At 42.1% G+C, this 25,085-nt stretch overlaps 3 protein-coding genes and 1 long non-coding RNA gene across 6 annotated transcripts in view; 2 read left to right on the forward strand and 2 right to left on the reverse strand.

The window, feature by feature from the left end:
* LOC120046094 (protein unc-13 homolog D-like) overlaps positions 1–3,415 on the reverse strand; it is a 21,255-nt gene extending 17,840 nt beyond the window's left edge. The window contains exons 1-4 of the mRNA XM_038991045.1: positions 3,254–3,415; positions 1,633–1,665; positions 1,447–1,497; positions 1,160–1,216 (exon numbers count right to left, since the gene is read on the reverse strand). Of these exons, the coding sequence (XP_038846973.1) occupies positions 1,160–1,216; positions 1,447–1,497; positions 1,633–1,665; positions 3,254–3,316 (204 nt within the window). The 5' untranslated portion in view covers positions 3,317–3,415. The remainder of the gene's footprint in view (positions 1–1,159; positions 1,217–1,446; positions 1,498–1,632; positions 1,666–3,253) is intronic.
* A 1,275-nt stretch (positions 3,416–4,690) lies between these two features.
* On the forward strand, positions 4,691–11,981 carry LOC120046097 (WW domain-binding protein 2-like). 2 transcript variants are annotated; one of them, XM_038991049.1, is made up of 8 exons: positions 4,691–4,890; positions 6,590–6,761; positions 6,884–7,022; positions 7,249–7,341; positions 7,449–7,592; positions 7,731–7,853; positions 8,876–8,946; positions 10,490–11,981. In XM_038991049.1, the coding sequence occupies exons 2-8, from the start codon at positions 6,660–6,662 to the stop codon at positions 10,535–10,537; spliced, it is 720 nt and encodes a 239-aa protein (XP_038846977.1). In that variant the 5' UTR covers positions 4,691–4,890; positions 6,590–6,659; the 3' UTR covers positions 10,538–11,981. The 2 variants fall into 2 exon arrangements, with proteins under 2 accessions (XP_038846977.1, XP_038846976.1); XM_038991048.1 differs by having other exon boundaries at positions 4,832–4,890; positions 6,653–6,761.
* Positions 11,853–19,864, reverse strand: LOC120046098. 2 transcript variants are annotated; one of them, XR_005476773.1, is made up of 5 exons: positions 19,773–19,864; positions 18,419–18,880; positions 17,699–17,789; positions 15,562–15,793; positions 11,853–12,804 (listed from the first exon to the last, which is right to left on the reverse strand). It is a non-coding gene; the product is annotated as an uncharacterized LOC120046098 (long non-coding RNA). The 2 variants fall into 2 exon arrangements; XR_005476772.1 differs by lacking the exon at positions 19,773–19,864 and having other exon boundaries at positions 18,419–19,234.
* Positions 19,865–19,900: 36 nt separating this feature from the next.
* Positions 19,901–23,968, forward strand: LOC120046096 (39S ribosomal protein L38, mitochondrial-like). The gene is made up of 9 exons (XM_038991047.1): positions 19,901–20,037; positions 20,239–20,427; positions 20,713–20,844; positions 20,973–21,175; positions 21,340–21,412; positions 21,553–21,598; positions 21,919–22,077; positions 22,193–22,329; positions 23,745–23,968. Exons 1-9 carry the CDS (start codon positions 19,908–19,910, stop codon positions 23,879–23,881), a joined length of 1,206 nt encoding a protein of 401 aa, XP_038846975.1. The 5' UTR covers positions 19,901–19,907; the 3' UTR covers positions 23,882–23,968.
* The last annotated feature ends 1,117 nt before the right edge of the window (positions 23,969–25,085 follow it).

Consider the following 25,085-nt stretch of genomic DNA (forward strand, 5'->3'; position numbering starts at 1 on the left):
TAAAAAGTCTATGAAAATGAGCAGAATTCTTCTGTTACAGTGACGATACCTCTAAAAAGTCTATGAAAACAAGCAGAATTCTTCTGTTACAGCGATGATACCTCTAAAAAGTCTATGAAAACAAACAGAATTCTTCTGTTACAGCGATGATACCTCTAAAAAGTCTATGAAACAAGCTGAATTCTTCTGTTACAGTGATGATACCTCTAAAAAGTCTATGAAAACAAATAGAATTCTTAAGCGTTACAGTGATGATACCTCTAAAAAGTCTATGAAAACAAACAGAATTCTTAAGCGTTACAGTGATGATTCCTCTAAAAAGTCTATGAAAACAAACAGAATTCTTAAGCGTTACAGCGATGATACCTCTAAAAAGTCTATGAAAACAAACAGAATTCTTAAGCGTTACAGCGACGATACCTCTAAAAAGTCTATGAAACAAGCAGAATTCTTCTGTTACAGTGATGATACCTCTAAAAAGTCTATGAAAACAAACAGAATTCTTAAGCGTTACAGCGATGATACCTCTAAAAAGTCTATGAAAACAAACAGAATTCTTAAGCGTTACAGCGACGATACCTCTAAAAAGTCTATGAAACAAGCAGAATTCTTCTGTTACAGTGATGATACCTCTAAAAAGTCTATGAAAACAAACAGAATTCTTAAGCGTTACAGCGATGATACCTCTAAAAAGTCTATGAAAACAAACAGAATTCTTAAGCGTTACAGCGACGATACCTCTAAAAAGTCTATGAAACAAGCAGAATTCTTCTGTTACAGTGATGATACCTCTAAAAAGTCTATGAAATGAGCAGAATTCTTAAGCGTTACAGCGATGATACCTCTAAAAAGTCTATGAAAACAAACAGAATTCTTAAGCGTTACAGCGACGATACCTCTAAAAAGTCTATGAAACAAGCAGAATTCTTCTGTTACAGTGATGATACCTCTAAAAAGTCTATGAAAACAAACAGAATTCTTAAGCGTTACAGCGACGATACCTCTAAAAAGTCTATGAAACAAGCAGAATGATTCTGTTACAGTGATGATACCTCTAAAAAGTCTATGAAATGAGCAGAATTCTTAAGCGTTACAGCGATGATACCTCTAAAAAGCCTATGAAAACAAACAGAATTCTTAAGCGTTACAGCGATGATACCTCTTGCTCCTTATGTCTTTTCTCCTTCTCTTCTGGGTTCTCATTCTCTTTAAAGTCCTGAAAGTACATCCATCCTGTTATCTACTGTGGGTTCTTAATTCAGGAAGTGCCTTAGTCACAAAGTCACAGTTCGTGTAGTTATTGTGTACGAGCCTACTTAATAGTTTATTTTATAATGGCAGATACAAACAAGACATAATTGATTATGATATTGATTGCATCAGGCTTAGGCTCATTCTGCTTAACAACACTAGTCCTTATGTGGAGAAAATAGGAGCAGGACCTACCCTCCTGTCCTTCTGTCTCCTGGTCATCCCCAGTTTACGGGCAGGGGAGCTCTGAGGAGGGCAGTTACACACAATACCTTTATACAGTAACCCTTGGTTGTGGGAAGCAGGTATAGCAAAATATCATTCATATTTCGGGCATATTTAAAATATGCCGTTGAAGTGGAGAGGTTCTGCTCACTGTACCTGTCTCGGCCTGTTCCTGGTTGAGCCACGAGCCTGTATGTGGAAGAGAAACAATCCAGTTTAGCCACTGGTGGTCAGGAAACCCGTGGCCCTACACTATAGACGCGCCGACGGTACTTGCTGTGACATATCAATTATGCAACAGTGGGGAGCTTGAGAAATGTCTGTGTTTTTAATGTGGAAAAATCTCATGCAAATAGCAGGGTGACACTAGTTAGGTCAGGGACTTCCTCATGTGAGGCGATAGGGAAACTACTCGTCTCCAGTTTCAGAACAACAAACATAGGACAGGATAAGAAAGATCTGACAAGCATACAGATGAAACAGGAATGCATACACATATACACACACGCACAGACACACGCGGGTATCAAAACAATGGATTTCTCGTCTGTGGTTCTTCTATGAGAAGTGAAAACACCTCCCTCGGTGTCATCTGATTTCCGAAACACTGATCACGCCGAAGTATGATTCATGGTCACATCCCACTGGGCACAGACATAATTTCAACGTCTATTCTTGATTGACATTTGGTTGAGTTGTTAACTAACTAATTCAACGTGAAATCAACCAAAATTGTCACAATGTCATTAGATTTAGGTTAAAAGTTTTGGGGAAAAATATGAAATTCCCTTACGTTGAGGACTTTTTAAAATCCAATGAGTTTTCAATGTCATCACATTTTTTGTTGATGTGGAAACAACGTTGATTGAACCAATTTTTAGCCAAGTGGGATCTTATCTTAAAATACCAAATGGACTGCATGTAACACTCACAGAACGAGTACATTCATAATAGACAACAGTCAGTTAGTCTTATCAAAACATCAATGATCATGACACATTTTCGTCTCAATACAAAGATATGTTCAAGTCACTCAAAACAGAAGAGCATTTCACTGATGGTGAAATAAAGTTTCGCAAACCGATTTTTGACCTCAGCATCCGTTTTTTTTTTTGAGGCCATCATCCCAGACTGTTATCTGAGAGAACATTAAACGCCCAACACACACATTGGAACCTGATGATGTCCATAGTGCCAACATGTAATTGAACCCCTTCCTAATAAATTGGGCCAATACCAATACGATGAATGTGTTTCACAGAATAGGAATGCCTTGGATTTATTTCGTTGCTTATTGCAGACAAATGAGAAAAAACATACAGTGAGGTCCAGAAATATTTGGACAGCGACATTTGTTGTTGTTTTGTCTTTGTACTCCAGCACTTTGGATATGAAATGATACAATGACTATGAGGTTAAAGTGCAGATAGTCAGCTTTAATTTTAGGGTATTTTCATCCATATTGGCTGAACCGTTGAAATTACAACGCTTTTTGTACATAGTCCCCCGTTTTAGGGAACCAAAAGTATTTGGACAAATTCACTTTGTATTGTATTAAAGTAGTGAAAGGTTTAGTATTAGTAGAATTTGTCCAAATACTTTTGGTTCCCTAAAAAGGGGGGACTATGTACAAAAACTGCTGTAATTTGTAAACGGTTCATTCGATATGAAATCCAAATGTTCAGAGCCCAAACAACAACAAAATGATCTCAAAATACTTTTGGACCTCGCTGTATTAAATGAACTTATTTGTAACATGACAAAGTTTGGTACTTGCCTGATCGGGAGGTTGCAGCAGGTTGTCTCCGGTTGTGGACAACCCATCCTGGCTTGGCATCATGGTTGAGGTGGATGAACAGCCAAATACCCTTCTCTGCTGAGGCTGTGTGGCTGAAGGTTTTCTGCTGTGTTTAAAGGATGGGAGGCAGTGAGAGGTTATACAAGAGAGTAGTGCAGAGTGGGGCCAAGCTGTCACTTAGCAGGAAGTCATCATTTCCTGTTGAAGATGGTTTCTGTGACTTTCTGTTTCTTCATCTCTCTCTTCCTCTCTCGCATGCACACACTCACACATGCATAAACAGACAAACAAACCCCCCAAAAACTAATGGCTATGTCCTGTTATGTGTGGATTATGAATGACAATTACATGTAAATAATGTACATGGTTGATTTGCATTAGGAATGGAAATGTCCACAACAGTAATCCTTTTACATAAAAGCATGGCACAAGATATAACAAACGATTAAACTTGGAAGTTGGGAGGTCAACCCCTGCACAGTAAACCAGCACACCAATTACAGCAAGGAGAAGAGCTTCTCAGAAACCCACTGCTAAAGAAGGTGGGCAGCAACATGGGCTTTTGCAGCCTGCGCTGACCACAAAAAGTACCTATCACCCCTGGTAGGCTGAATATGCAAGCTCTGAATGTGGCTAACACATACACACGTATACCCACACAGTCAAACACTGACTCAGTATGTGTGTGTGTGTGTGTGTGTGTGTGTGTGTGTGTGTGTGTGTGTGTGTGTGTGTGGAAAGGGGGTAATAGAGCAGACTAGCTGTTTTTGACCTAAATGAATCCCCTGCAGAGAAAATAAACTTAATTTGATGTTACACTTCGTCTTTGTTGAATTGTGCTTTTTCCTGACATACAGGGATGAGTAGCCTACACACAAGGTTGTGTCCTCGTCAACAAATGTATGGTGTCCACAAAATGAAGAGACCATGAGCACTTTCACCCTCCTGTGTCAATAAGTACTCAACTTACTCAAAGTACTCAACAAGAAATCAACTGCTAATATTGACATTTTAGTCATTTAGCAGACGCTCTTATCCAAATCGAATTACAGGAGTAATTAGGGTTGAGTGCCTTGCTCAAGGGCACAAAGACAGATTTTTCACCTAGTCGGCTCAGGAATTCAAACCAGCGATCTTTCTGTTACTGGCCCAACACTCTTAAACGCTGCATTAACTAAAAACAGCATGGCAAAGAACTTCACTGAGGTTAATGACATCTTTCCAATGTCGTCCACTCTCTCTGGAGGCAAGTATTAAGAGATTATAGAGCTATTCTTTGTCTAACCTTAACCGTTTTACATGTCAATTTCAATGGGCTATACACGTCCCAAGGATTCCGAATAGCATGGACTATTCTAGTAATGGCCAAAAAGAGCCACTTTTCAGAGATGACATCACTGTGTGGGCGTAACGCATGTCGGAAGTGCAGGTGCATCAGCATCACAACAAAAGCGGGACAGGCTGGCTGGTAACGGGGAAGCGATTTGATCCAGTTCACATTTGAGATAGCATCTGTCATTATTTAACGTTGTTCATTCCAAACTCGGTAACATCGCAATGGCATTGAATAAGAACAATTCTGAATCCGGAGGCGTCATTATCACCAACAATGAAAGGTAACGTTAGCTAGCTTATTTGTACTAGCGTAGTGCTTTTCAGTCAACGTGAGCAAGTTAGCCGTAGACGTAACGTTAGCTAACTGTGTGCATGTAGCTAGCTATGTAATCAGTAGCTTATATTTTTGTGTAGTTTCCCAGCTAGCCATTCAATGTTTTGTAGCTACTGTAGCGTTGACATTGCGTATTATTTCAGGCACCAAGCTAACAGATCTTGCCTTGTGTCTTGTCAACACTTGGCCGGGACTCGGAAGCTAACCCTTGTTTACCATAATGATGGTTATCTTGTGTTGACTGCCGATCACGTCAACTCATAGGGTGAGGTTGAGCTAAGTTAGCCCCTACAAAGTTGCAAAATATAGCTAAATAACTAGTTAGCAAAGGATAGCCTGCTCTGGCAAATAGTGTAGCTCTTTTCCCGAACATAGCTAACGTTACGTATCTGTCATGCGGGTCTGGGGGTTAACAGGTAAGATGTAACTAGCCACCGAGCCAGTCACCAGTGTTGGAAAAACGACCCAATTGTCATACTTGCGTAAAAGTAAAGATACCTCAATGTACTGAACAAAAATATAAACGCATCATGTGAAGCGTTTGTCCCGTGTTTCATGAGCTGAAATAAAATATCCAACTATTGTTTCATACGCACCAAAAGCTAATTTCTGTCAAATTTTGTGCACAAATTTGTTTACATCCCTGTTAGTGAACGTGTCTCCTTTGTCAAGATAATCCATCCACCTGACAGGGGTGGCATCTCAAGAAGCTGATTAAACAGTATGATCATTACAAAGGTGAACATTGTACTGAGGACAGTGAAAGGCCTCTCTAAAATGTGCAGTTTTGTCACACAACACAATGCCACAGATGTCTCAAGTTTTGAGGGAGCCCAGGACCTACACATCTGGCTTCTTCACCTGCGGGATTGTCTGAGACCCGCCATCCAGACAGCTGATGAAACCGAGGAGTATTTCTGTCTGTCATAAAGCCCTTTTGCGGGAAAACCACATTCTGATTGGCTGATTAGCCAAGTGGGTGGTCCTATGCCCACCTATGGCTGCGCTCCTGCCCAGTCATGTGAAATCCATAGATTAGGGTCTAATGAATTCATTTCAATTGACTGATTTCCTTATATGAACTGTAACTCAGTGAAATTGTTAAATGTTGTATGTTTTATTTTAGTTCAGTATAGAAAATGACTAGTGAAAGTCACCCAGTGTAGTAATACATGTGTAAAAGTATTTTGTTTTTAAATATACTTAAGTATTAAAAGTATAAATAATTTCAAATTCCTTTTATATTAAGCAATCCAGACGGCACAATTTTCTTGTTTTTATTTTATTTACGATAGCCAGGGACACTCGAAGCATCTGTGTTTTTAGTGAGTCAGCCAGATCAGAGGCAGTAGGGATGACCAGGGATGTTCTCTTGATTGGACCATTTGTCTGTCCTGCTAACCCTTTGAAATGTAATGAGTACTTTTGGGTGTCAGGGAAAATGTATGGACTTTATTATGTATGGACTTTCTTTTCTTTAGGAATGTAGTGAAGTAAAAGTAAAACCCCTTTTTCGGTAACTGACCAACTTGGACAGTTACACAATGCCCCCTAATCTCTTAAACCTGTTTATTTTCTTGTTTTTTTGTGTGTTTTTTAGCTCTGTGTGTGGTTATGAAAAAGAATGATTGTCATGTTGATTTTAGGTAAAGTAACAATGAATTGGCTTGCAACGTCAACCTTATATGTTGGCAAATATGTGTCATCAGTGTGTTGATGAGCTATGAGAATGTGGAGCTGGTGTTCTGTGAAGCAGAGTGCCTGCCTGATGCCTTCAGGAAGAGTAAGAAGGGGAGTATCTTCCTGACCCCCTACAGGGTAAGAGGAGACACACTTCTTTACCATGCAAACATATTATACAACCAACCGCTTAGCCCCTAACCTATAGGCACCTATCTAGGTATGAAAGGATGGCTGTAAACCAAGTTGTCTTTCCTCAGGTGATATTTGTGGCGAAGGGGGGTCGTGATTCTCTGCAGTCCTTCATGATGCCTTTCTACCTGATGAAGGGCTGTGAGGTCAAACAGCCTGTCCTGGGGGCCAACTACATCAAAGGCACAGTCAGCGCAGAGCCCGGAGGTGTGTTTGTGTGTGAGAGAGGGCGAGAGAGAGAGGGAGTCTATGACTGTTTCCCACAAGCCCTTAATGAACTTCACACTCATTACCTGAGAAATATACTATGCACATTTATGAGACGAATCTAGCCAAGGACCACTCCTGTGCTAAAAATTGACTTTAAAAATAGAAATCAGGATTATATTTGTTTTAGTTTTGGAAGTTGGTAACTGTACTTCTCACTTTCCAGGAGGCTGGGAGGGCTGTGCCACCTTTAAGCTGGTGTTTGCTGCAGGAGGGGCCATAGAGTTTGGACAGTACATGTTACAGGTCGCTGCACAAGGTAAAGGACTTTCGAAGCTGATTCTGTGATCAATTTACCCAATGACTATCTCCTTTTAAATAGCTAGATTTAAATTGTCTTTCCCCCTCTCATCTTCCCCTGTGCAGCGTCCAGAGGGCAGCCTGTGAGTGGTGGCTTTGGGGGCTGTCCCTACATGGGCAACGGGGCCTATGCCTACCCTCCTCCCCCAGCCAATGGGTACCCGGCGGGACCCCCACCCGGGTACTCCTACCCCAACCCCCCTCCACAAGGTACGGATCAGAAAGACTACTGTTGTCTTCCTGTGTATTTGTTTTTGTACTTGTCTAATTGAAAATGGGAAACCCTAAGTTAATCATAACCAGTCCATGTAATATTGTGTTTCATTTGTACTGTCTGTTTCTCTACAGGTGTATTCTACCCCAACCCACCCGCGTTTGATGGTCCTGCGGCCTACATGCCCCCTCCTCCCTACTCTGCCCCCCTGGGGCAGCAGGCCCGCCACGACCCTACCCTGCCTTCCACACCTGCAGGTCAGAATACATTTTGGTTCTTTCTTTCCTTTTTCTTTTTCTGCAAAGTTCCTTCAGTAATGGTAGTTTAATTAGCGTGATGTGAGTGATCCCATGTTGCCGACACATTAAGTAAGAACAATTGTCGTAGCTGAATCAGAATTAGTTAGGTAACATAGATAAATATACTGTCGGCAGTTGCATTTTCCTTTCTTCTCTAGGGAAAAGTCACTTGGGGCCCAGAGAGGGGAGAGGTCAGGCTTGTCTTTTACATGTCTGGTAATAGGCAGAATATCAGAAAGGGAGAAGTCAGGTTTGAACATTGTCTTCATAATGAATATATCTGTGAAACCATGTGAAGGGCTCCACTATGTCTGTACTCCAGTCATTCCCTCCTTTTCCCATTGGGGGGAGGAGTATGGCAGTGTCTGGAAGCATTGTATGTCCCCTCTGATGTTGAAACTTATCTTTCATAGTATATGACCTAGAGGCTCACTCCCCTCAGGGAGCTTGTCCAGGGGTGGGGTGTATTTGAGATGGGAGTATCTAGAATTGACAATTGATATATGCCATTGGATGAGGTAATGTTTTCGTACTAGGAAGTACCAAGAACGAGAAGTAGAACCTCGTCTAAGAGACCAAACTGAACGATAATTTATAGTTAATGCTATCTGGCTATGGGATACTCCTCTTTCAAGTAAAAGTCTTTCTTTGTGAAGGTCCTAAGATCTGTGGTTCGTCATGTGAGTTGAGAGGGGTGTTTCTTGGCTATAAAAGATACTAAGTATTCTTTTGTGAGCACTCTCAGAGAATTCATTTATAGACACTGAATTGATCTGAGAGTCAAAGGACTATGGTGAAGCTCATATAATTAAAGATGGAGTATAAAATATAACTCTGACTTGTGTGTGGTTTGTAAACTCTCCTCATTTAGTAATACAGGAAATTACCACGACACAATGAATTCACTTCTCTCGCTTTCTATGTGTTTCTCCTCCACCTCTCTCTCTCTTTTCACTGGTGTTTCTCTCACTTTCCACCAGCGGAGGCAAAGGCAGCAGAGGCAGCATCCAGTGGCAGCAGTTCCACACTTCCTCCCACCTACTTGCCACAGGTACCCGTTTACCACTTTTTTACCACTCTAAATCTGGCGTGTAGGAACACATTTTAATCTAATAGACATATAGTACCAGCCCAAAATTTGGACACACCTACTCATACAAGAGTAAAAAAAAAAAAAATATATACTATTTTCTACATTGTAGAATAATAGTGAAGACCTCAAAACTATGAAATAACATCTATGGAATCGGGTAGTAACCAAAAAAAGCGTTAAACAAATCCAAGCATATTTTAGATTCTTCAAAGTAGCCACCTTGATGACAGCTTTGCACACTCTCTCAACCAGCTTCACCTTGAATTCTAAATAAATCACAATGTCACCAGCAAAGCACCCCCCACACCATCACACCACCTCCTCCATGCTCTATGGTGGGAACCACACATGCAGAGGTCATCCATTCACCTACTCTGCGTTCCACAAAGACACAGCGGTTGGAACCAAAAAATCTCTAATTTGGACTCATCAGTCCAAAGGACAGATTTCCACTGGTCTAATGTCCATTGCTTGTGTTTCTTGGCCCAAGCAAGTCTCTTCTTCTTTTTGGTGTCCTTTAGTAGTGGTTTCTTTGCAGCAATTTGACCATGAAGGCCTGATTCACGCAGTCTCCTCTGAATAGTTGATGTTGAGATGTGCCGGTTACTTGCACTCTGTGAAGCATTTATTTGGGCTACAATTTCTGAGGCTGTTAACTCTAATCAATTTACCTCTGCAGCAGAGATAACTCTGTGTCTTCCTTTCCTGTGGCGGTCCTTTCATCATAGCGCTTGATGTGGTTTTGCGACTGCACTTGAAGAATCTTTCAAAGTTTTTGAAATGTTTCGGATTGACTGACCTTCATCTCTTAAAGTAATGATGGACTGTCATTTCTCTTTGCTGATTTGAGCTGTTCTTACCATGGACTTGGTCTTTAACTAAATAGGGCTGGCTATCTTCTGTATACCAGCCCTACCTTGTCACAACACAACTGATTGGCTCAAACGCATTAGGAAGGAAAGAAGTTCCACAAATTAACTTTTAACAAGGCACACCTGTTAATTGAAATGCATTCCAGGTGACTACCTCATGAAGCTGGTTGAGAGGATGCCAAGAGTGTGTAAAGCTGGCAAAGGGTGGCTACTTTGAAGAATCTAATATTTATCTTTTTTTAACACTTTGTTGTTGGTTGCTACACGATTTCATAGTTTTGATGTTTTCACAATTTTTCTACAATGTAGAAAATGGTACAAATAAAGAAAAACCCTTGAAAGAGGTGTCCAAACTTTGGACTGGTACTGTAACTAACATAAGTTTCGATTTAGAAGGGTATGGATTCTCCAAATTTTTATATTTAAATGGTTTGTACTTTGGCCCAGCATCAGGTAGGAGAGGCAGGGTCATGCAGACAGCTGCCTGACCAATAAACAAAGAGCAGGTCAGAGTACAGCCAATGAATGCTGTTTTGGAAGCAGCACAGGACCAATGAGAGCGCACTGTAGTGCTTTTAACTCAGTTTGTTGTCTTCCATACTGTAATATGTTTTTCTCCTCCTCTCCAGGACAATCCACCCCCCTACTCCCCTACTGAAGACAAGAAGAGCCAGTAGAGAGCCTGTATCTCAGCTCCCACCCCTCCTTCACACGGCCTGTACCACCCCCCCTATCTCTCCATCCCTATGATGTCTTTGTTCCTCCTTTCTCTTCCACCAACCCCTCCTTTTGGTCTCTCTCCTCTCGGTCTACCTTGCTCCCTTTTTAAGTCACCCCCCCCTCCCCTCCTCTGGCCAGTCTCTTAACTCACAACCAGCTAGCTATGTTAGCTCCACTCTCCCCAGCTCGTGTACAGGCAGTTACCTTCTGAGTTCTCTCCACCTGACTTTAACTAAACAGTGTTACTTACAGCTTTTCTAGTGGTTGATGATATGATTGTAGCTTGTTTGAGCCAAAGATGTCAGGAAAAGGGGGAATATTAGGTTAAGACAGAGGTGTTTTTGACTGAGGTTTAGTAGTATTCTTGGGTACCTGTCTTTTTCTGCATTGCCAAACACTACATTTTCTTGCCAGATCAGACAACGGCAAGTTGGCTAAAGCAGATACGGACAGGCATGCAGGCTCAAGGTTTAGCAGGTCATTTTGGTGAGAACCTGGTTTATTTTATAAGACCGTTGATGACTAATTGAACTGGACTGAATTAAGTGATTTCTCAGCTATCCATAGGCTGTATACTGTTGATTTAGTATATTATTTGTCTGTACAGGCTTTTAATGTGACAACTTTTAACGAGAGGATAGCAGTAGATCATTGGACCAGGTCTTTGTTGAAATTTTACATATCTGAAATGACACCTTTCTATAAAGGGAATTTAGTGTAATTTGAGACTTTCCCGTTGTGTTGATAGGAACCAAAATGTCCGGTATAGTGGACAGCTAGCTAGAACACTAAGAATCCCTGATCCTAGTTGAACTATCAAACGACATGGAAAGATGATCTTAGCTATCTGCGACTTCCTGTGTGTGTGTGTGTGTATATAGAGCAGTTGCCCTATGATGTCATGTCCTGTGTCACTCTTCTGAACATTCTAGAACTCACTCACCACATCACATCAAGGAATTAAACAAATGAAATAGTTCCTTGCATCACATCACTCAGTGTTTTGGACTAACAGATTAGATCAATAGTCACTTCTCTCACATCTAACAACACTGATGGCTCAACTTCTCTTGTGGTGTGTCCTTTACTGACATGTTTGAGGTCAGTCTCCTGAATCTGATCTGAGCACCTTAATATTTGGGCATCTCTTTCTCTCTGGCACAATGCAGCTGGCAGATTCTTTGCACTTTCAGAATGCTATGCATCGGGCCTCTTCGCGCCTGCCATGGCTATGTGTATAGTAAAAAAAAGTCAGATATGGCTATATTTATTTCAAGTTCCCACTAATTTATTGATTAATTCATTTGAAATGGTCAAATATATTATTAAAAAGACCAAAGCATGGGCTCAATTGTAACTAATATGGATTGGATTTTTATTAAACTGATCTTGTGATGTGAATTGTGTCCATTTTATTCATTTGACAGTAGTTCATTTTTCTGTACACATTGTGATGCAAGCCTGGGTACCTGACTTTATGTATTTTTATACGCTACGTCATTGCCTTGTTTGACAAAACGACAAGCTGTCTAAATCAGAAGACTACATTTTAAATACCATATTCGTCCAGTTCCAACGTCCAACACAAAGTAGTGCAAAACATTTAACGTCAGGCTTCAGTAGAAATCCAACAGGAACTTTTGTGAAATTTCTTTGGCCTTTAGGGACCCTAGATATGTGCTTTTCCCTTCTCTTATGGAAAACCGGTTTCCCGCACAGTAGTCATTTCCAGTTCTTAACTGTGCTCACGGTTCTGAGAACTTGCAAATCCACATCAGTATCCCAAAGACTAGTCCACTGTCCTGAGTGATCACACATTTCAGAACATTAACAGTGCAGACGAGTCCCGTGTCACATATGTACTTACTAGTCGCGACCGTTCAAGTCAGTGTCCCACAACAGGACTGTAAAAACATCTGTACAGTAAGGTGAGACTCATCAGCTTTGCAAGACTATTCCCTTATGACATTGTTAGCTCAGTTGTTCTCTTTCGTGTTGTCGTCATGGCGAGCAGAGGGCGGGGGAACAGCTCCTGAGTGAAGGCATAGTAGAAGGAATGCAGTGTCTCCGTAGTACGTCAGCGTTCCCGCCTCGTAATCCAGCAGCATTCCAATGTGGTGGTCGTGGCCAGGACGTCTGTCACCCCGCTGAGCATCTCCTGCAGGTTAAGGGTCACATCCACCAGAATGTCCTTCATACTAGGGACCTCCACCAGCCGAGACTCCTACAGAGGATAGGAAGAAAATATTATATAATTAGATTTATGTTAATAATAATACAATATGAGGTTTCTATCCCAAAGCTACCTATATGTATACATACACTACATGACCAAAAGTATGTGGACACCTGCTCGTCGAACATCTCATTCCAAAATCATGGGCATTATTATGGAGTTGGTCCCCACTTTGCTGTTATAACAGCCTTCACTCTTCTGGGGAGGCTTTCCACTAGATGTTGGAACATTGCTGCGGGGACTTTCTTCCATTCAGCCACAAGAGCATTAGTGAGGTCGGGCACTGATGTTGGGCGATTAGGCCTGGCTTGCAGTCGGTGTTCCAATTCATCACAAAGGTGTTCGATGGGGTTCAGGTCAGGGCTCTGTGCAGGCCAGTCAAGTTCTTCCACACCGATCTCGACAAACCATTTCTGAATGGACCTCGCTTTGTGTATGGGGGCATTGTCATGTTAAAACAGTAAAGGGCCTCCCCTCACTATGCATTGTAGTGGTAGTGGTCTCCTGGCATCCGCCAAACCCAGATTCGTCTGTCGGACTGCCAGATGGTGAAGCGTGATTCATCACTCCAGAGAACGCGTTCCCACTGCTCCAGAGTCCAATGGTGGCGAGCTTTACACCACTCCAGCCGACCCTTGTGTCTCAAAGACACGACACTTGGCATTGCGCATGGTGATCTTAGGCTTGTGTGCGGCTGCTTGGCCATGGAAACCCATTTCATGAAGCTCCTGATGAACAGTTCCTGTGCCGACGTTGCTTCCAGAGGCAGTTTGGTACTCGGTAGCGAGTGTTGCAAACCGAGTACAGACAATTTCTACACGCTTCAGCACTCGGCGGTCCCGTTCTGTGAGCTTGTGTGGCCTACCACTTCGCAGCTGAGTTGTTGTTGCTCCTAGACATTTCCACTTCACAATAACAGCACTTACAGTTGACCGGGGGCAGCTTAAGCAGGGCAGAAATTTAACGAACTGACTTGTTGGAAAGGTGGCATCCTATGACGGTGCCACATTGAAAGTCACTGAGCTCTTCAGTAAGGCCATTCTACTGCCAGTGTTTGTCTATGGAGATTGCATGGCTGTGTGCTCAATTGTATACACCTGTCAGCAACAGATGTGGCTGAAATAGCAAAATACACAAATTTGATGGGGTGTCCATATACTTTTATATATAGTGTATGTTTTATGTATTTGATCTATGTAAATAAATTAAAATAAAACAGCTGAAAAACTGAAGGACTATATGGTGGAGGCCTAACCATTTCCCAGGATTATAATACTCTTCATCAACCATCTCCCTGACCACCTTCCTCTGATCAAGCCATGAACTGTCCATCTCCATCTTTGGAGGAAGCACTCAAAGACTTGGCCTCTATTGGTTGACCTAACTAGAGCTGGGCTATTCATGGTGATGTATTGGTTAACCTAACTAGAGCTGGGCTATTCATGGTGATGTATTGGTTGACCTAACTAGAGCTGGGCTATTCATGGTGATGTATTGGTTGACCTAACTAGAGCTGGGCTATTCATGATGATGTATTGGTTAACCTAACTAGAGGAGCTGGGCTATTCATGGTGATGTATTGGTTGACCTAACTAGAGCTGGGCTATTCATGGTGATGTATTGTTTGACCTAACTAGAGCTGGGCTATTCATGATGATGTATTGGTTGACCTAACTAGAGCTGGGCTATTCATGATGATGTATTGGTTGACCTAACTAGAGCTGGGCTATTCATGGTGATGTATTGGTTGACCTAACTAGAGCTGGCTATTCATGGTGATGTATTGGTTGACCTAACTAGAGCTGGCTATTCATGGTGATGTATTGTTTGACCTAACTAGAGCTGGGCTATTTATGGTGATGTATTGGTTGACCTAACTAGAGCTGGGCTATTCATGATGATGTATTGGTTGACCTAACTAGAGCTGGCTATTCATGGTGATGTATTGGTTGACCTAACTAGAGCTGGGCTATTCATGGTGATGTATTGGTTGACCTAACTAGAGCTGGGCTATTCATGGTGATGTATTGTTTGACCTAACTAGAGCTGGGCTATTCATGGTGATGTATTGGTTGACCTAACTAGAGCTGGGCTATTCATGGTGATGTATTGGTTGACCTAACTAGAGCTGGGCTATTCATGATGATGTATTGGTTGACCTAACTAGAGCTGGGCTATTCATGGTGATGTATTGGTTGACCTAACTAGAGCTGGGCTATTCATGGTGATGTATTGGTTGACCTAACTAGAGCTGGGCTATTCATGGTGATGTATTGGTTGACCTAACTAGAGCTGGCTATTCATGGTGATGTATTGGTTGACCTAACTAGAGCTGGCTATTCATGATGATGTATTGGTTGACCTAACTAGAGCTGGGCTATTCATGGTGATGTATTGGTTGTTCGTTTTTTTGCTTTTGAAACGCTTTGAGATTTTTATGTAAAGCGCTATAGAAATTGGATTAATTATCATTATTAACGATTATTATTATAATAAATGTCGATTTGGGTATTTCCCCTTAATATTGTTAAAGATTATACAATATAATATCAAATAATTAAGCCTACTTTTTCTACTGTTGATCAGAAGTGTAAAACATTACAGATAGACGGTTGTCGATATTTACATGTTTTATTAGTCTGCTTCGTGTATAATAGGCTCGAGTCTCCTAATCTACAATTAGTGTTCTAGAATGCTTACATGTAAAACCAGCTCTAAGCTTATTGGCATACTGTATTTTCTAACCTGTATTAGCTGGGTGTCGGACAGGTTGCTAAGGGCTGCGATCTGGCCCTGGCTTTCCCTGAGTTGCTGGGCCCTGTCCTGTAGCAGCTCCTCTAGCCGAGCCTCTGCCTGGAAGAGAGAAGCCCCCTCCTGCTCAATGAAGTTTCCCTGTAGACTCCTGTTTCTCTGCTAGGACCTTCAACAGCATGGAGAACTTGGCATTCACCCAGTGGTTGGTCTGATGTAGGGTCACCTACAGAGGGTGAGAAGTTGGGGATGAGAACAGTAAGGGGGGGGTTACCATAAGGATAGTTTTTCAGATTGTAGTTTGGACTGCAGTGAGCGAGGTACTAACTAGAGGTCTTCACGGGTCCAAAAAGTTGAACCCGTTCGGAAATGGATCCGTGAGTTTTCCCACCTGACCAATATGCATAAATACAAGGTCCCGAACAGTCATTCTGATTCCCATGTAAAATAGCCTTTTGAGTGACTAAAATTTCACCCATAATGTTTTGGATACAAATGCTCAATTGTTTATGAATTACTACATTCATGTCTAACTATCAGGAAGTTTAAAAAGACAGGTTGAATGTGCCGGGAGCTGATATTTATGAGCCTTGACTGACAGCTCATTTGAAAGGCTTATTATATGGAATAAACGCAGCGTGTAAAGTGTTGGTCCCATGTTTCATGAGCTGAAATAAAAGATCCCAGAAATGTTTCATAACCACAAAAAGCTTATTTCTATCAAATGTTGGCAACAAACTTGTTTACATCCCTGTTAGTGAGTATTTCTCCTTTACCAAGATAATCCATCCACCTGACAGGTGTGGCATATCAAGAAGCTGATTAAACAGTACGGTCATTACACAGGTGCACCTTGTGTTGGGTACAAAAGGCCACTCTAAAATGTGCAGTTTTAGTCCACGTGTAACCATGCCAGCCCAGAACCTCCACATCCGGCATCTTCCCCTGCGGGATTGTCTGAGACCAGACACCCGAACAGCTGACGAAACTGAGGACTATTTCTATCTGTAATAAAGCTCTTTTGTGGGGAAAAACATATTCTGATTGGCTGGGCCTGGCTCCCAAGTGGGCGTATGCCCTCCCAGCTCCAGCCATGGCTGCGCCCCTGCCCAGACGTGATATCCATAGATTTAGCCTAATGAATTTATATCAATTGACTGATTTCCTCATATGAACTGTAATTCAATAAAATCGTTGAAGTTGTTGCATGTTTTATGTTATCTACAGTTGAAGTCGGAAGTTTAAATACTCTTAGCTTGGAGTCATTAAAACTCGTTTTTCAACCACTCCACAAATTTCTTGTTAACAAACTATAGTTTTGGCAAGTCGGTTAGGACATCTACTTTGTGCATGACACAAGTAATTGTTTACAGATAGATTATTTCACTTATAATTCACTGTATCACAATTCCAGTGTATTTGGCTAAGGTGTATGTAAACTTCCGACTTCAACTGTATAAAGCATTAATGGAAACACGTCCAATGAATCTGACATCTAATCTGTTAGAATTACTCATCAGAAAACTAGGTCAATGAATTACATTGACCTGGTTTTCCCCCTAGTTTCGACACAGATCGGAAAATGCGCCTTCAGCTATGCTGCACCTTACATGTCAAACAATTGACAAAAAAACAATAAGAATGGATGTTCTGGTGCCCCGGGAAATTCAAAATCCGGTTCTCACACTCCACCAATTTCTGATATTTTAAATGTTAATTGTGATTGTTTTTCTTAATGTGTACTTTATATGTCTTGTGTCTGTATATTTGTGGGTATATGTGTTTTTTTCTTTGTATTGAAAACAGGGCGCTACTGTTAATATAAGAGTATAATAAAAAGGTATATGTTGCGTTTATTATTTTGTTCAGTATATATTTACATATTAGTCCTATGTCAAGCAACTTGGATGCAGTGAGCAGTGTTCACACCAGCATCAACAGATTTGTTGATTTGACAACTGTGTCAGACTTTTGAATGACAAATAACTGTCATCCAAAATTCCATGACAGTCACACACAGACAAATCTACTTTACTAGGAAAAGGAACCTATTTTCAATGTAGGCCTCTCCATTGACTATGTTGGTACTTTCACCAGTGTATTGACTGTCACTATAAAAAAACTACTTTACCTTGGCTTTGGCGATATTCTCTGTCAGCCCAGCTCCTTTCAGTCTCCTCCATACATATTCCCACCTCCACACTCTTCCTCCGCAGAAGTGACTGTGGAAACAGAAGGACAATACCACATTGAGTGTGTAGTAGAATATTAATTAAATTCCATGACAGCTGCAGCACACAAATATTGACCGCAGGTAGTCCCTGTCAGACAGAATATAGTGTGTATATAGTCAGTATTTTCCAGAAGTTAGTGTTGGGTCACAGGCAGCCAATGGGGCTGGAGCAGAATTCTTTTTACCCCTTTTTCTCCCCCATTTCATGATATGCAATTGGTAGCTACAACTCCCGTACGGACTCAGGAGAGGCGAAGGTCGAGAGCCATGCGTCCTCCGAAACACGATCCCGCCAAGCCGCACTGTTTCTTGTCGGAGGAAACACTGTACAGCTAGCGACCAAAGTCAGCGTGCATGCGCCCGGCCTGCCACAAGGAGTCACTAGAGCGCGATGGGACAAGGACATCCGGACGACGCTGGGCCAATTGTGCGCCGCCTCATGGCTCTCTGTAATACAGCCTGGGATCGAACCAGGGTCTGTAGTGACACATCTAGCACTGCGATGCTGGGCCTTAGACCGCTGTGCCACTCGGGAGGCCTCCAGAAAATATTTTATGTGTTAATCTCATTGACATCCACAAAAACATAGGAGTTACATAAGGTCTGTCTGAAACTCACCTCTCGGTTCTCCCTCTCACACTCCACCAGCACCTCCTCGTGGTTCTTACACTCAGAGATGGCACACTCACAGCACACACACGTTGTCTGTCCGGCAGTAGTACACCAGGGACTTCTTGTGTCGGTCACACAGAATCAGGGTCATGGCTCTGGCCATGTCGCCCCTCATAACTGGTACAGTGTCTCTACCGGATGCACCGGCACTGTTCGCTGAGGCCTCAGCCAGAGAGGACAGGGACACGTTGCGATTCAGGACAAGCCCGGTGGTGAATTTCTCATTGCAGATAGGGCATGTCGGACATGGACTTCGTGTCCCAGTGAGCCGTGATGCAGTCTCGACAGAAGGTGTGACCACATGGGACGGTGACTGGGAGTGTGAAGGGATCCAAACAAATGATGCAGGACAAATTGTGGGCCTCCATCACGCCAGTGTATCTGTGAACAGAACGCTCCCCTTCAGGTCTGTGGGGAGAAATTAATGGGAGAAGTAGGACATGTGGGTTGCTGATACAGTAGCTCCATTACATGGATATGGCTTTCAATATTGATTCTAAGATTGCTTCATGCATACTGTAGTCGTCATAATGTCACTTGAAAACCCAAACATTACTGTATACTATACTGGCCTACTGTATACTGGCCTTCTTATCGACAGCATCACTAGAGAAAGAGACATTAATGAAGAATGACCATGGCGACAGCTGGACCTTATCAGCAACTCGACGTTCCATTATGGGATGTCATTGCATGAGTCACACGATGCTACATAGGCTATACAGGGCTTAAGTGGAGGCTGCTGAGGGGAGAACGTTCATAATAATGGCTGGAAAGGAGTAGATGAAATGGTATCAAAAACATGGTTTTCAGATGTTTTATACCATTCCATTGACTCCATTCCAGGCATTATTATGAGCCGTCCTCCCCTCAGCAGCCTTTACTGGCTACTACATATTATGCTGTGTGACCTGGAATTGTATTTCAGGAGTAGCAATGCACCTAGAAAAATTAAGGATTCTTGTTTTAATATCGCAAATATTTTTCATTGTGCTCTTAAATGTATTTGTGTGCGCCTTCATTTTTCAACTTAGGCGCATAAATGCAGTTTAGGTAAGCATAGAGCCCTCCTATAGCAAAGCCAGCAGTTTGTAGCTAGCAAGCATATATCAAATTAATGGTAATCATAGTAGCTACTACTTAGCCAGCTAGCTAGCTAGCTAACGTTAGCTACTTTGTAACCATTATTACAGTAAAAAGACAACTATCAAGTCGAAAGATGAGTACAGTTCTATGAATCAAAGGTAAAACACTTAACATAGTCATTCTAAGATTCCATTTTAAAGTAAATGTAGCTCACCAGTGTAATAAATTAATATAGGGCATCTAATTTGAATATAGTAGCTGGGAATCGGCCTCGCCAAAATACATATGAAGCTCCATATGATGACGAAGTACTCATAAATATCATACGTAGCTATACTCCACATGCCGGATGTTACAGTTTGCGGTTTTCGTCATTTCGCCATTCACCACCAAAATGGCGTTGCGTATGCTATGCTCCTCTGTGCTGCGAACGGGCACAGATATAGGGGTCAGCAATGTCAGAACATTTGGAACTGCAGGTACGATGTTATTGTGGACAGAATTATGGTTCCAAATTCAGGAATTATTAGAATGGCGAGCCTCTCGCAAGCGAATACCGAAAGCAAGGTTGCAGATCATAGCTACGTTAGCTAGCTGGCTAGTGGCTACTCCCTGCGTATGCCTTATAACGTTATTTGCATATCATATTTATTCTGGTAATATGTGTTTGTGAATTTCAGCAATTTTATGCCGACGGTCTGCTCCATTGGGACCAATGCCAAATGAGGACATAGACTACAAAAACTTGGAATCACTCGAAAAGTATCGCAGCTACACACGCTACCTCAAGAAAGCTGAGGAGGCGAAGAACACACCAGCCTGGTGGAAGACCTACAGACAGTATCAGGAGCAAGAGGACCCTGGGCATGGTGCGCAGTATTTTCTTATACACTGACACAATAACGTTACCTAATGTGCCCTCCTACAGTATGTTTACTTCGGTCTCTGCCAAGAGTTCTGGACCTTGCTTCATCACAGTGGTGGTAGTGCACTTGTCCTGCATCTGCAGCTGAGTTACTGGATCAAGTAGTGTTATCAGCCCAGTTTTAGAAGATTTGAAATATAAAGATGAATGTCAACTGACACAGAAGACATTTCAACCCTTTATTGTCTGGTATGCTCAGTTTTCTCTCCTGTATGTCATTCTGGTCCAGATGTGGAGCGAGCTAACATTGGGTTGCCACATTGTCGGCCCTCCAGGGTGAAGGAAGCGAGGGAGCGGAAGAGGGTGGTGAAGGAGAACAGATGTAGTATAGAGCTGGAGAGAGCCATGCGTCTGCGCACCTGTAAGTTCCCCCAGCTTGGCCTGATATTTTTGAATACCAGGCCCCTACATACAGGAACCAGACATATTAGCTTAATTTCAAAGACTGTAACAGGTCATCTTGATTTAATATGGATGTTGTTTTTCCAGTTAAGGTCTCCCTGGATCGGGTGCAGGCAGGCTGGGAGGAGACGAGTGGCCCGTACCATGTCCAGAGGCTAGCGGATCACTATGGTATCTTCAAGGATCTGTTCCCCATGGCTTACTTCTACCCCCGCTTCACACTTTGTGTCAGCTACGGCCAGGATAGCCCAGCACAAGTACATTATGGGAACCACTTGACCCCCACAGAGGTAAGAGAAACGGATCGTAGGCTGGATGCTGTAGTTTTCAGAACCGATTTACGGACAGATGCAACCTTTGTTCAGAGACACTTTTTATTTTATTTTTTGCCCTCAGAATCCTGCACATGTCTGTGTATTCTCCTATTTCTCCTCCTCGCCTCTGTGTTTAACAGGCTGCTGTGGCGCCTCGGGTCAGTTTTGAGGCAGAGGAGGGCTCCAAATGGACACTGCTGCTTACCAGCCCAGGTCAGACACACACACACACCATCAGAAAATACCAAGAATTGTATAATTCAGTTCTTAACATGTCCACATGGTGGCACTGTATGACTAAAGGAACATTTACTGCATGTTTTGTGTGTAAACCAATGATTTCTTTGTTTCAGATGAGCATCTGCTGGATAGTGAAGGGGAGTATGTGCACTGGCTGGTGTGAGTATTGCAGTAATGATAATTGTATTGTGCTTTTTGTCAAACTTGTAAGTGGTTTAAATAGTCTGGGGGTTGCCTACTCCTTCAACCATCAATATGATGATGATGATAATAATAAAAAAAAAAACATGTTTTTTATATATAAATGTAACCTTTATTTAACTAGGCTGATGATGACCCTTTTTAAATCTGTTTTTAATTGATGATGATGAGGTCAGTTACCATCAGAACATTTTTACACCTCTAATTTCAAATGACAACAATCACAAATTGGTTGCCCAAAAAAAAGTGAGTCATTGACATCCTCTCCTTGTTTCCAGTGGGAACATCCCAGGTGGGGCTGTGATCTCAGGAGAGGAGCTGTGTCCATACCTGGCCCCGATCCCCGCTAAGGGTACTGGCTTTCACCGCTATGTTTACATCCTGTTCAGACAGGAAGAAACCATCGACTTCCATGAAGACATCCGACCGCTGCCATGGTGAGGAACAGGACATACACAAGTGTCACTCGCGCTCCATGACATCAATCCGTTCATTCCATAGGGTACCCAAACAGACGAACACACACAGTAACATGCCCCTCTGTTCCCCAAGTGTGTCTCTGTCAGAGCGGAGCTTTAAGACCGTAGAGTTCTACAGGAAGCACCAGGACAGCATGACTCCAGCAGGCCTCTCCTTCTTCCAGAGTCAGTGGGACCAGTCTGTTACCAACACTTTCCATAACATACTCGGTAAGTACACACAAGTTTTATTAGTTTGGCAGAAACTTTGGGAATTTTGCCGGCAATTTGATGTGTGCACATGTATACTGAACAAAAATATATAAAAGCAACATGCAACAATTTCAATGAGTTTACTGTGTTACAGTTCATATAAGGAAATCAGTCAATTGAAATAAATTCATTAGGCCCTAATCTATGGATTTCACATGACTGGGAAATGGCGCAGCCATGGGTGGGCCTGGGAGGGCATAGGTCCACCCACTTGGCTAATCAGCCAATCAGAGTAAGTTTTTCCCCACAAAAGGGCTTTATGACAGACAGAAATACTCCTCGGTTTCATCAGCTGTCTGGGTGGCGGGTCTCAGACGATTCCGCAGGTGAAGAAGCCGGATATGGAGGTCCTGGGCTGGCGTGGTTTGCGGTTGTGAGGCCAGTTGGACGTACTGTCAAATTCTCTAAAACTACATTGGAGGTGGCTTATGGTAGAGAAGTTAACATTCAATTCTGTCAACAGCTCTGGTGGACATTCCTGCAATTGCACACTCCCTCAACTTGAGACATCTGTGGCATTGTGTTGTATGACAACACTGCACATTTTAGTGGCCTTTTATTGGCACCAGCACAAGGTGCACCTGTGTAATGAGCGTGTTGTTTCATCAGCTTCTTGATATACCACACCTGTCGGGGGAATGGATTATATTGGCAAAGGAGAAATGCTTCCCAACAGGGATATAAACACATTTCTGGGAACTTTTATTTCAGCTCATGAAACCAATACTTTACATGTTGCGTTTTATATTTTTGTTCAGTATACTTTGGTATACACTCATTGCAATGTGTGTGCTGTGGCATCTTGTCTCTATTGCAGCTCAGCGATTGCAGACATGTCTCTTTACAAGAAAATCGTGGACCTTGAGTTATACTCTTTCTGGGAACGCTTTAGTGTGTGGATTTAATTGTGGTTGATTTTGTGATAAGTGTTCGTAGACTACAGGATCTGAAGGAAGAACCCTCCCATCCTATCATATCCTGAGAGGTGACATCATCGGCTATAATGTTGTAATGGACTGATTGCCTTCCCGGAGGAAGTCAACATGGGACTTTTCAACATTGCAGACAACTGCTGCCGACTGACTGTCAGTGACCATTTACCCACAATTCATCATGGATTTAATGCTCTCGAACACTAGGCCATGTTTGAGAGCAGGAAAAATGTGATGTTTTTATGGGTAAATTGTGACTGACTGATCTACGAACAATATTGAGCAGTTATTTATGATGCGAGGTGATTTATAGATCAGTCAGTCTTGACTCCTCATTTAAGTCGGCAGCAATGTGGAACGCACAGATCGTCTTTTCTCTTAGGAGGTCATCTGGGTGGAGTGACATGAGATTCACCCATTCTCTCTCTCTTGGTCCCTCAGACATGAAAGAGCCCGTGTTTGAGTTTGAGCGGCCTCCTGTGTACCACCCTCCTCAGGTGAAGTACCCTCATGGACAGCCCCTACGGTACCTGGACAGGTACAGAGACGGACAGGAGCACACTTACGGAATCTACTGATGTGTGCAATCTGGATGGACACACACACAGTCCAATTTTGGTTATGGATGTTGTTAATATAATAAAGCATTTTTTCTATGAAATGTATTTGTCTAGATGCTCTCTTGTGCACTTTTGACTTGCTTCTATTTCTGTCTGAATTCTCCCTTTTTTTAAAAGGAGAAAATAGTTCTTTTTAAACCAGCTGGGAACTGTTGCCAGTGTGGTAATACTGATGATTTGTCGCTCCAGATGGTTGTTTAGATGGCAGGTTAGAATAACTAATGTGGCAGGTTAGCAGAGTTGGGTAGGTTACTTTCTAAATGTAATCCGTTACTAGGTACCTGTCCCAAATTGTAATCAGTAACTTAACTTGGATTACTTAAACTCGTTAATGTAATCTGATTACATTCTGTTACTTTTAGATTACTTTCCCCTTAAGTGGCATTAGAAGAAGACAAAATATGTATGTTACCAATAGAACGGCATCTATTGCAGGATAAATCAATGTTAAAGTTTACATAGGTGACCATCCCTGTACTGCAGGGATGGAACTGAAGTCGCAGAAAATGGAGGTTGTTGTGGGAACTGCAGAGAGGTATTTTGGTGTGCGAGACTTGACATCAGAAGAGTTACAGGATGTGTTAAGTGGTGGTTCCCATCCTTTCAGGGTGATGGCATGAGGTCGAAATAAATACGTTTAATTAGTGGAGTAGGGTGGTGTTAATTTTATTTTATATAATTTTGAAATTAGTGAGTAATATTAGAGGTGTGGCAGGTAACCTAGTGGTTAGAGCGTTGGGCTAGTAAACCGAAAGGTTGCTAGATCAAATCCCTGAAAATCTGTTCTGCCCATTAACAAGGCAGTTAACCCACTGTTCCTAGGCTGCCATTGTGAATAATAATTTGTTCTTAATTGACTTGCCTTGTTAAATAAAGTAAAAAACAACATGTATTTAGTACATTTTTATTTTTCAAGCAAAGAGCAAGGGAGTTGTACTCCAGTCTAGTAGGTGGCGGTAATGCAACAAATTGGATGCAAACCGCCATTAAACCTCATAGAAGAAGCCGAGGAAGGAAGAGAAAATGAATTCGGTTTACCGATTTATGTGTGGATTAATCGTCGGAGTAGAGGACCTTGTGTATTTCAGGTAAAATAAAACCCCATTGTTTATAAACCCAGGACAAATTAGCTAGCAACAGCAAGCTACCTACATTTCCATAA

Source organism: Salvelinus namaycush, chromosome 4 (assembly GCF_016432855.1).
Source record: "Salvelinus namaycush isolate Seneca chromosome 4, SaNama_1.0, whole genome shotgun sequence".
Classification (NCBI taxonomy): domain Eukaryota; kingdom Metazoa; phylum Chordata; class Actinopteri; order Salmoniformes; family Salmonidae; genus Salvelinus; species Salvelinus namaycush.